This window comes from Malaclemys terrapin, chromosome 8 (genome assembly GCF_027887155.1).
Source record: "Malaclemys terrapin pileata isolate rMalTer1 chromosome 8, rMalTer1.hap1, whole genome shotgun sequence".
NCBI classification, from domain to species: Eukaryota; Metazoa; Chordata; order Testudines; family Emydidae; genus Malaclemys; species Malaclemys terrapin.
The window spans coordinates 52,291,773-52,304,169 of NC_071512.1; the positions used below are offsets into that span (position 1 = coordinate 52,291,773).

At 47.7% G+C, this 12,397-nt stretch overlaps 1 protein-coding gene across 3 annotated transcripts in view; it reads right to left on the reverse strand.

The window, feature by feature from the left end:
• LOC128841738 (quinone oxidoreductase-like protein 2) overlaps positions 1-12,397 on the reverse strand; it is a 41,851-nt gene that overhangs the window by 19,855 nt on the left and 9,599 nt on the right. For all 3 annotated transcript variants that reach the window (XM_054037104.1, XM_054037105.1, XM_054037106.1), the window contains exons 4-9: positions 12,152-12,210; positions 11,672-11,737; positions 11,184-11,293; positions 8,023-8,104; positions 4,524-4,705; positions 3,448-3,676 (exon numbers count right to left, since the gene is read on the reverse strand). In XM_054037104.1, the coding sequence (XP_053893079.1) occupies positions 3,448-3,676; positions 4,524-4,705; positions 8,023-8,104; positions 11,184-11,293; positions 11,672-11,737; positions 12,152-12,210 (728 nt within the window). The remainder of the gene's footprint in view (positions 1-3,447; positions 3,677-4,523; positions 4,706-8,022; positions 8,105-11,183; positions 11,294-11,671; positions 11,738-12,151; positions 12,211-12,397) is intronic.

Here is a 12,397-nt window from a genome sequence, read left to right on the forward strand (position 1 = left end):
CTCCTCTCCTGTATTTGCTGAAGTGCAAATTTGCTTTGTGGCCTGGCATTTCCCCCCTCTTACTGACTCGAGGACTCTGTTTACTACTTATTTGTAAACTCAGGTAAATACACATTCCTTTGTTTAGGACAGACCAACAGTTGCCTAGGCTGTGTGGAAGTGAACATGTGCTAATAATGTCATACAGGGGGATGTCATTACTTTATATAGAATGTTGCTACATACATTTCACCATGATAATATTGACCAGTGAATTATTAGTTTTCCAGTGATACCTCAAAAGGCATATTTTGTACAAAGATTATTACAAGGGTGTGAAGCATGTGAATAGAGGGGTGCTTTTGGTCACAACCAGAGAACCATGCACCTCTTTACCCATCTGCATACCTCAATTAAAATCATTATCCACAAAAAAATGGAAATTCACAGTGATCAAATTTCCCTACCCACTCACAATGGGGTAGTATTAGAGACACTCAAAGGCTTAATCCTTTACTGGGTAGGTTAATTTCTCTATCTTCAGCCTATTTCTATCAGCCATTTTCAACTACTGCAAGGTGAAGATAGAGTCAGTACCAGTTTCCTTCATCATGCTAAGGAGTTTGGCCAGAATGGCCCTCAGGGTACCTGGTGCTTTCTTATCAGCTCATAACAGTGTTACTCAGATGGATCTCTGCAAAGTCTGTCACTGAAAATATCAGAGATTGTTATTGCCAGTAGCATTTCCCAGAATTTCCTTGTCAGTCTTGTTGCCACTGACCCATCATCTATGAGGTGCAGATGTCTGGTTTAGGTGGCTAACATTCTCTTTAGGTTTGAGATGTAATTATGTGTGTGTGACGCAATGAATAGTGGAATTTAAATGCAATCAGATTGTTACTCTAAAGTACAATAGGTGGTAGTTGTGATCCAAGGAGCCCCTCAATGCCAACTGGCAGAGGACCCCCTACACCGTAACTCACATCAGGCCTGACACACTCATTGCTCCAACACACTGTTGTCATAGTCTATATCTAAGAGGTGTCATGTAAGGTATCATACACAAACTTATAACATACTGGTCACTAATAATATTGTGTGGTGTATGTACAGGCAGTGTATAAAGAATTAAAGAATCAGTGCTGGAAATATGTTTGTAGAATGTGGCTGGGAAACAGTGCATAAGCCCAGCCTGTCCTAGACAAAGGAATGTTGTTTCAGCCGCTTGACTCTGTCACCAGTGTAAATTGAGCAAGACGAGGCCAGAAACAATGGAAGTATATTCACATGGAAGGTAAACAAAGCCATCAAACTAGCAAATGGGAGAGATGACTACTTAACAATCAGGACAGTGGATGGAGGCTGTACCCCTAGGAAGCCTTCCTGCCTCTTGACACAGAGACAATGGACTTTGGAAAATATAAGCCGAAACAGTAAAAAATTTTGGCATCCATCACCTGAGGGACACAAGAGGCCAGAACTCTTGAGGTCTGAGGAAAGGCAGATCCCACAACTGAGGGAGCTGAAGTCTCTGGGAACTGACTGTAGGTGAGAAACCTGCTTTGCAAAAGATTGTAACTTGCTGAAGTTAAGTTTTAGTCACTAGAAAGTGTGTTCTGTTCGTAACTTTTCATGTTTCTTTCCCTCTTACTTGAAATCATTTAAACCTATGTTCTTTGTTAATAAACTTATGCTTGTTTTATTACAAAACCATCTCAGTGCTGTGTAATGAAGTGAAGTTTGAATCTTCAGCTAATCTAACAGGCTGCTGTATGCTCTGTCTCTCTGGAGGCAGTGAACTTAACAACTTCTATGAGAGGGACTGAACAGTGTCGAAGGATGTCTCTGGGAAACTGAGGCTCACCAATTGACCAGCAAAACAAGGTTTGGACTGGCAGAGTCCTGAAGAGTTTGCTGGCAAGGCAGACAAGCTGGCGTGCCAAGGAGCTGATACATGACTTAGCAGCAGCAAAGCTCACTCTTGCTGAGGCAGAGTGGTGACCGAGTGGCTCACAGGTCTGGGTGACCTGAGCAAGTCATCACTGCAGTGCAGTTTGTTCTGCAGGACCAAACAGCTCAGTATTTGTATTGGAATTTGCTCTTTGTGGGCTTTTTGCCTCAGGGATCCATTTAGGACGCTGAAATAACACAAGAGCTGACCATCTCATGGCACTTCCATTATCCAGGAACTGAAATGCAGGGGTTCTCAACCTTTTTCCTTCTGAGGCCCCCTCAACATGCTATAAAAACTCCATGGCCCACCTGTGCCACAATAACTGGTTTTCTGTATATAAACGCCAGGGCTGGAGTTAGGGGGTAGCAAGCAGGGCAATTGCCTGGGGCTCCACGCCACAGGAGCCCCCATGAAGCTACATTGCTCAGGCTCCAGCTTCAGCCCCAGGTAACGGGGCTCATGGCCCAGGGCTTCAGCCCTATGCGGCGAGGCTTCGGCTTTCTGCCCTGGGCCCTGGCGAGTCTAACGCTGACCATGGTTGGAGGACCCCCCGGAAACCTGCTAGTGGCCCTCCAGGGGGCCCCAGACCCCAAGTTGAGAACCACTGATCTAATGGCTCCCAGAGTGAAAGATGTAAATTAAGACATAGCTGCATTCCCCCAAATCACCTTAAAAAAAAAACACCCTTTACCCCATTGTATTACTGCCTCTTAAATTGTAAGGTCGTTGTGAAAGGAGCTGTTATTTTTACAGCTCTGTACCATGGCTAGCGCAAGGGGGGCCCAACCTGGCACTTCCAAAACATAAATACTAAATAATCATCATACATATTGGAGACATTTAAAGCCAATAACACTGGAATGAAGGAGGCAAAAAAAGGGGGGGGGTGATTTCTTAAAGAACCATGGTTCTGTGCTGTGTTTGAAACTGGAAGGTTTTTTGTACAAATCAGAGAGAATTCACCTCCCACAAAATTCACTCAGACACAAAACTTAACTGTAAACAAAGCAATCCTGAGAGCTCGACATTGCATAAGGTCATCACAGTTTATGAAAATATGCATGTCAAGGTTTTAATTTAATCAACAGCAGCATTTACTTCCTGTAGTGATGACAGGTTCTTGGCAGATACTGGAGTTTAGAGTTAGTTCTGAGGCACAGATCAAACCCACATGTTTCCTAGTTGTAACTCATATTTCTCCCTCCCTAAGAAGTACAGGGGCATAGGTGCTGGAACGAGCAGTGCTGGGGGGGATGAAAGGAGGTGGCTGCCTCCCCTGGCTTGAAATGATTTCCATTACAAACAGGGTTTACAGTTGGGTTCAATGGCTCTCAGCAACCCCACTATACAAACTGTTCCAGCACCCTTGTACAGGGGCTCAAGCTTTGGGCCTTCCCATCCCCCAGGGAGTGCTGATAGCAGCCCACCGGATTAGACAGCTTCTTCCTTCTATTCAGCCTCTCTCAGAGAACTGTGAATCCTGCCAATGAGTGGCATCTTGGGCAGCACTTTACCTCTTCCAGGTTGAAGACCGCTCCCACATGAGGTTGGATCTGTCTTTCCTGGCAGTACCAAAGAGCAGAGGAGAGGGATGACGAAAAAACAGGAAAGTCCTCTTCCCGGTATCGACCCCAGAACACTCCCAAGGCAGACACATTCTTCAGAAGCAGCAGGTTGGCTGGGACAGAGGGGATTGCTCCTCCAGCAAAACCCACCACCACAATCCTGCCCTCCCAAGCCAAACTGCAAGGGAGAGGGAAAGGAGATTATTTAACGAGGAAGAGCAAGCATAAGGTAAAATCGTGATCGCACTGGGGAAAGGGTGGGGGGTTGCCTTTTCTTCAGTGGGACCAAAGTTTGGTCCTTAATGAAACACTGTCTCAAACTGAATACTAGGGTGTTAGCTCAGTGAAGAGAGAACTTTGCCACTGCACCATCTGCAGGTTGGATCTCATCAAAATTTGTCAACTAAAAGGGGAGCATCTGGGCCAACTGTTTCCAAGTTTGAGCACTTGCTGGTGGCCTGCAGACAGCTGGCTGGTCACATGATGCTGACTGGTCCATGTTGTTTCTACCTTTTACATCACATTAAGGACAGGTGAAAACACATTAAATATTTTCCTACTGTTACTTTTCAGGTGAGCAGTTACTATAGTTGACACAGGTACATGCTGCGATTGCCAGTGAGGGTTATTCACAAAATTATCTCTTTATTAAGTTTCAGAACCTCAGCTCTAGCTAGTACTTGCATGGGGCCTCCTAGGGAAACTGGCTCTGCATGAACTGGTTCTGCTAATTAATCAGAGACACTTTCTCCCAGTCAGTACTGAACCAACACCCCAGCATGGCACTAGATGGCACCCCTCTTTCTAATTACATGTGAAAAAATCAAGGCCCTAAATATCTGTGGTCAGTAAAGAGCGAGCATGGGTGTTATGCCCAAACTCCAGCTTGCAGAATTTCATTCTGGTGGCTCCCTACAGTCCCTTGAAGTTTCAACTGGATACTTCTGAAGCATGCAGGAGACCACACATTTCACACCCGTAATGCACGTCACTCAGAACGCGACTGGAATCGTATTTCAACTCACCTATGTAACGCTTCCTTGAAGATGTCCCCTCCAACAGCGTCAAGAACTACATTGACCCCTCTGTTATCTGTAAGCTTCTTCACCTCCTCCTTTAGGCTCCCTTGGGTGTAATTCACGCTGTGGGCTGCACCCTTCTGCAGGGCCAGGTTGCATTTGTGATCACTTCCAGCTGCTGCTATCACCTGAAAACAAAGGAGGAGCCAGTGTTACAGTCTGATCTTTCATGGTGGAAAAGAGCGTGAGCTCGTCGAGGCAGGGACTGTCTTTTTGTTCTGTGTTTGGATAGCGCCTGGCACAATGGGGTCTGAGGCTCCTAGGCACTATGATAATACAAATAAAATAAAACAACACAAAAATAATAAAGGCATCGCTGCTCAGAGTGATACACTAGGTGCCTTAGCATGTTACCATAATTATTACAGCACCAACCACTTAAATAAAAGCTCTATAGTAATGTATCTATGTCAATGTCTCCAAAAATTCTTTACAAATTTAAAATGCTATACAAAAACGGTATCTATATCACTGTACCATTCACTGAAGAACAGCCACCACTGGGATGGAACGCAGCAGCTGTTGAACAACACACATCAGTACTACATAACAACTTAAGGCAGAAAGAGAAGACCAATCCCAGCTGCAATTGAAACTGCAGGGAAATTTAGGGTATGTCTACACTACCCGGATCGGCGGGCAGCGATTGATCCAGCGGGGTCGATTTATTGCGTCTAGTCTAGACGCGATAAATCGATCCCCGAGCACTCTCCCGTCAACTCCTGTACTGAGGCGCAGGTGGGGTCGACCAGGGAGCAGCAGCAGTCAGGGCCGGCTCTAGGTCTGTCCCCATGCGGGTGGAGCTGCTGGGCGGCGCGGAGTGGGAGTACTTCCAGGTGGCAGTGCGGCTGCGGGGCGGCGCGGAGAACACGGCCCCCTCCCTGGGCTTCACGGCGCTGCTGGTGGCCAAGGTGGATCAGTTCGTGCTCACCGCCCTCACCCCTGACATGCTGGCAGCTGAGGACCTGGAGAGCTCTCCGGACCTGCTGCTCTTCAGCCTCACCGCGCCCTGGCCCAGCCCTGGCGAGTGGGAAGGCGAGGATCTCCGGCTGCAGGGCTACCTGCTCAGCACTGAGGAGCCCAGCTGGCCACTCACCTCTTCACACACTCTGGGGCCCCGCTCGCCGCCACTGCAGCCCGGGCTCGACTCCAGGGGACCGCGCTTCCCTCCCTCCTCGGCTCCTCACACGCTCTGGGCAGGGCTGCCCAGAGAATTTAAGGGGCATGGGGCAAAGCAATTTCGGGGGCCTGGCTCAGAGGGGCTGGGCTCGGAGCTGGGGGGGCTGGGCTGTGGGGAGGATGGGCTCGGGGGGTGTCTGGCTCAGAGGGGCTGGGCTCAGAGCTGGGGGTCAGGGTTGTGGGGGATGGGGTCGGGGGGTGCCCGGCTCAGAGGGGCTGGGCTCAGAGCTGGGGGGGCTGAGCTGTGAGGGGGATGAGGTCGGGGGGGTGCCCGGCTCGGAGCTGGGGGGCTGGGCTCGGAGCATGGGGGCTGGGCTATGGGGAGGATGGGCTCGGGGGGTGTCCGGCTCAGAGGGGCTGGGCTCGGAGCTGGGGGTCAGGGTTGTGGGGGATGGGGTCAGGGGTGCCCCCCGGCCCCTTACCATGCCGCTTACCCCTCTCCCAAACATCACTGCAGTTGCCTGGTGTCTCCAGCGGGGACTGAGTTCCGCCGCTCGGCCGCAGCTTGTAGCCCCTCCCCCTTACCAGCTGAGACGCCGGGGGATGGGGGAAGACGGAGACGGGGGGGGGAGCCTTGGACATACTCATGGGGGCCCCTGTGGGGCTCAGGGCAAATTGCCCCACTTGCCGCCCCCCTCCCCCGGGCAGCCCTGACTCTGGGAGCCCCTCTCGCCGCCGCAGCCCAGGCTCGGCTCCAGGGGACTCCGCTTCTCTCCCTCCACGCTCCTCACACACTCTGGGAGCCCCTCTCACTGCCGCCGCAGCCCGGGCTGCAGCAGCCACGAGAGGGGCTCCCGGAGTGTGTGAGGCACTGCCGGGGGGGGGGGGGGGGAGGGGGCGGGGAGCGGGGCCCAGGATGCAGGGAGGGAGATGGGGTCCTGCTGCCGTGCCGAGTCTCCCCAGGGCAGCGCGGCATTTCCCGAGTGGGCTGTACAGGGCGCCGCCAGGCTGGGCAGGGGGCGCGGATCCCAGCTCACGCTGACAGGGCAAGTGGCTGGGCCAGGGCCGGCTCCCGGCAATGCCGCCCCAAGCAAAAAAAAAAAAACAAATTAAAATAAATAAAAAAGGGGGGCTGGAGTGCCGCCTCTTAGAAAGTTCCGTCCCAAGCACATGCTTGGAGGGCTGGTGCCTAGAGCCGGCCCTGGCAGCAGTTGACTCACCGTGGTGAAGACACCATGGTAAGTCAATCTAAGTACGTCGACTTCAGCTACATTATTCACATAGCTGAAGTTGTGTAACTTATATCGATCCCCCCACAGTGTAGACCAGGCCTTAGAGAGACTGCATTTACCCAAGCTGGTCTCTGGTCTGGGTTTAAGCCTAGTACTCTTACCAAATGTGCCACTGGATTTTTAATATACCCCAGTGCATTCCAGGAGTTTTACATCCCTAGCAGCATAATAGTCTCCCCTCTGAGTGAAATCCTACCAGCCGCTGAATTACTTGCTCCAGATTTCTCCAGTCAGACTCTGTGCTTTGTGGGAGCTCTATCACGCACGGCAAACCATTTGAACTGGAGTTATTTCTGCCTTGTCACTTTGTGCAGTTCTTTTTACTGTGGGGTAATACTTATAAAAAAAAAAAAAAGTAGCATCTCTGTCAAAAACCCTAGCGGCACACTATTTCCTAACTGATTTATATTGTGATGGTTGGAAGAAATCCATCTCTTATTCCCATAAACATCAAACACTATTTTCCCTTAGATCTACATTGGTTCGAATCTAAAGGCTGAAATGTTCAAATGCACCTAGTGGCTTAGGAGCCTAAATCCCATTGACTCTCAAAAAGAATTAGGCTCAGAAGCACCTAAATCACTTTTTAAAATGGGACTCAGGAGCCTACATCACTTGGGCACCTTTGAAAACATTCCCTCTCTATCTCCCACTTGGATAAGAGCTCCATTCTGCACTGGAAAGAATCAAGAGAAATGATGGGGATCCACAACGGAGCCCATAGCAGGAGCACAGGGAAGGCAGGTATTTCACGAAGGGGGGGGGTGAAGGAGAGTGAATGAGTGAGTGTGTGTGTGTGTGAGATCTCCTGGGTTCTATTCCCTGCTCTGCCAATAATTCATTGACTCCCAACCTCCAGGTCCTTTAGTATGCACATCTTGAAAATGGAGAATAATACTTGCCTACTTTGTGAAATGTAATTCATTAGTGTTTGGAAAGGTCTTTGAATGCTCAGATGGAGCGTATTATAAAAGGCACAGTCATTACCACAGTGGGACATGTAGAATATAGATTCATTTGAAAAATGGAAATACCTTTGCCTTGAGAACATTAGCGGCTACATCGATAGCAGCAAGCCCTGTGGCCCCAGCGGCTGCTGTCACTAAAACCATTTCCCTAAGACAGAGACAGAGAGACTGAAATAAACAGAGCTTCCCTCCACAACAGAAAAGCATCGCATTGCATGCCTGCCTGCAAACAATTTACAGTTTTCTGTTTCTTTTGAAGATGAAAGATCTCCTTGATCAGCTTAAAAAGACTCCAGCAATTGATTATCCCATGATCCATTTCAATAGTAAGAATTTTCCCCATCTTAAATGGTATTCTCTTTCCCAGAATCTTTCCCAAAGGCATGAGTAAGGGGAGCTTGACTTTTCCCAAACACCAATTCATACCCGGGTGAAACTAGTCACCCTATCCCCCGTCAAGTATGAATCTTTTACATTCCAAAGTGAAGTGATCTGATAAGAGAATATCTGCTGGTTTTCAATGACTGTACGAGTAGATATACATTTACTCCAGATCAGTGTAACAGCGATGTTTGCAGAGTTGGGGCAGAAATGTAGTTACCTACACTGCGGGGAGAGGACGTTTTTTCTGTTAAGGCACAAAAGTTGGCTCTGGATGCTGTTCTTCACTCTGCCACAGACTTCCTGTGTCAATGTGGGCAAGTCAGTTCTCTCTCTGGCTTTGTTCCCTTCACCTATAAAATGCCAGCGATGCTCATGTGCCTCACAGGGGCGTTTGGAAGCCTAATTCAAACAGGTTTGTAAAGAGCTCTGAGATTGTCCAGGGGGGGTTAAAGCATTATAATTCAACTGCTGGAAAGGCAAACCCACTATTCCACATACACACCCTAAAATCTCCACAGGTCACTTGCTGCCCTTGCAAATCCCAATCCAGCAGTAAAAAAATTCCCAAACAGGCTCCTTTGCTTGCCTGTAACAGTACAAGCCTACTTATCCAAAAGGAGAGCTGTTGTCTTAGGATAAATTAGCAGAGCAATGCATGGCATGCACGGGTATTGAGCAGCAAGGCTAATTTTCAGCTAAACAACAGGTTGAACTTGGACACAATTTGCCTGCCTGGGATACAGCACAACCCTACCAGTTATTTCACAGCAATATGCAGTGTTTTCTGGGGCTTATAAGAATCACTCTGTTCAGCAGGTTCACCTTTTTGCCAAGAGCATCACAAGGGTATAAAATGCTTTTTTAAATATGTAATTTTAAATTGTTGAAAAGCTATCAATGCGTTTGTGTACTTTGAGTTCATAAAAGCACCCCTCACGCAGGCTATGAGCGCTGAACAATTTTAAAGTAACACATACACAGTTTGTCGACTAGTGTATTGCCTTTTCAAGGTGACCATCTTCTGTCTGGGTACCCCATCACCATAGTATCTGAGCACCTCCCATACATCAGTCAATATTATTATTTTTATAGGATATCCCTCTGAAGTAGGGAATGAGCCCCATTTTACAGAGGGGGAAACGGAGGGACAAAGATTAAGTAACTTGCCAAAGGTGACACAATCAGTTTGTGGCAGAGAAAAAAAACTGACACACACACACACACACACCCCCAAAGTCCCAGTACAGTGTTAACCTTGAAACTATCATTTCTCCATAAATGTAAAGGTACCATCAATATCTGTGATGGATTTCCCGCTATATGAACCCAGGACCCCTCAGACCTCCATACTCCCAGACCACCAAGCCTCTCCAGCATGTCTCACGTCAGCCTAGAAGGGTCTCTCCTCCACTACTGAACTATGCATCACTGCCCTTATAATCAGCCACCACAGACAAAACCCTGAAACACAGACTGGGACTCAAAGCCTAGCATAGCGAGCCCTCCACTGAGCACACCCCATGAAACCAGACAGCAGCAGAATCTCCCGAAGGAAGCAGCAGACATGTCATCACTTGGGACATTTAAAAAACTAGACAAAGGACTGGAAAATATACTGTAAAGAATAGATCTGCCCTAGCTGGGAGGGGCAGGGAGATGGGCTGTCTGTCAAAACAGGTCATTTCCATCCCTAGCAGCTATTATTCTATCCTAGTGTTTTCCCATAAAATACTAATGGATGCAGATCTGAGTCTTTTCTTTTTTTCAGGAGCGTTCTTTCACATGTCCTCATGGTGGATTCAGCATCCAGTTCTGCAAAAAGAACGAGGAGTACTTGTGGCACCTTAGAGACTAACAAATGCATCTGGGCATAAGCTTTCATGGGCTAAAACCCACTTCATCGGATTAGCCCACAAAAGTTTATGCCCAAATAAATGTGTTAGTCTCTAACGTGTCACAAGTACTCCTCGTTCTTTTTGCTGATACAGACTAACACGGCTACCACTCTGAAAGCGGTCATCCAGTTCTGGTTTGCTTTGTGGTTCTCACTGTTGGTGTGGACAGTGATACTTAACAAAACACACATCTTCACCCATACAAACAATGCCCATTAATTTCCACTATACTCTTGTCAAACTCATTGTGAATCAGGGGCCAGGGAAACAGAGCAGCCTCACTCCCCCCAGGACAAAGAGACAGCCTGATCTAGTGATCCAAGCAGAGTTTAGAAACCAGGAATACCTGGATGAGATTCCCAGCTTCATCACTAACATACAGCATGACCTTGGCCACAAGACCTCCTCTATGTCTTTGTTTCCCCATCTACAAAGCGGCAATGATAATACTTAACAAGTTTACTGAGTGCCTCGACATTATTTTGATGTGTGCCTAATATGGGAGATTAGATGTTATGAGTATAGCTGGCTGGAGAACAATTCTGTTTCGTGACAACCTTCCAGACTTTGAAATTTGTTTTCGTTCCAATACAGAACACAAGCAAAAACCTTTCAAGTGTTTTTATTAAATGGAATTATGTCAAAATGTCTTTTTGTATTGAAAAGGTCAGGTTTTCAGATCTGGGGGTGGCGCTCTCTAGAAGGGAGCAGAGAGACCACCCTGGACCTCAGAAGCTTTTCCATCAAAATCAATAGGTCTCCATGAAACATTTAGACTTTGACAAAACAGTATATTCCAATGACCAAAACGTTTTGTTGAAAATATTGCAATCAGCTCTACTTATGAGACATGATGTTTGATATTTTGCAAATGAAGTGCACTCTGCAAGGGCTAAGTATCATTACTGCTGGACACATGTCATGCTTTGGACTCCTCTGATCACTTACCCTGGCTGCGTGCGTGCTCTATGTTCCAGGGCCAAAATGGCTGTGCTATAAGACACAGGCAATGCCGCAGCTTCTTCATAGGAAACACCTTCTGGGATTGGCCACAGCATCTACATGAGGAGATAGACAGAGCCACGCTCTTAATCCTGTAGAGGGATAGAGGATGAAATTCTGTCTTTTCCAACAGCTTTAGTGAGCACTTTGAACATGATACAGAAGCATGTTGTCAAACTGTCCTAAACATTACACTATGTGAAACCATTAATTTCATCCAAATAAGTTTTAATGCAATTTTTCTTTTCAGACCTTTCCGTGTTTTCAAGGATTCTCCAAAGCAAACCCCAGCCCATGGCAATGAAGGCAGGAGAACAAACATCAAAAAGAAAGGCACAGACTGGAAGATCTCACAGGAGCCAAAAACTAAACAACATGAGACATAAAACCTTTTGCAATAATGGAAGACAAGTTTATATTTAAATTGTAGTTACCTTCTGATCAGTTACACACTCCTCAGCCATTGCACTTGTGCCAGTCACACCAATTACCCTGTCTCCCTGCCGGAAAATCACCAGTGGACAGGTGTTAGGAGAAGAACAATCACTTGACCTCACCCCTTTCTTTAGATTAAGTCTTTGATTTTCCTTCTTTCCCACGAAGGACCCGAGCAGCACAAACTAAATCTGATAACAGTTCAGGCAGCAATTGCATTAATCGGACACCTTCCTCCCCCACCCCCCAACCCGCCCTTCCCACCTTTGCTTCTTTTTCCAGATCCTTATTCCTCTCTCTGATGGGACTTGCAATACTACCACCTTCCTGCACACACCTCCAACCCATCAAGCAGAGCTCACAACTTCACAGATGCTATAGTGCAGATGGCTTAAACAGTAGCCCCACACTGCAACCTCAATACTCCCCGATCAACTGGGAATCTGTTCCTAACCCCAGCACCACTACATCTCACTTACCGCCTGCACTGTGCTGACCTTCGCTCCAGTCTCCATCACCATCCCTGAAAACTCCATTCCTAAAGCAGGAAAAAGACATGCACATCCCACAAACACTGAACCAGGCCGCTGCACTCAGCACTGTCCTCTGCAGATGGGATCTAGGGCTCTCACCTACTCTAGCTCTGGACTGGGGTGGGGAGAGCAGAGAGATAGTGAGTTCAGCTAACGTTAGCGTTAGCCTTGTGTGGCAGATGCAGGCAGCTC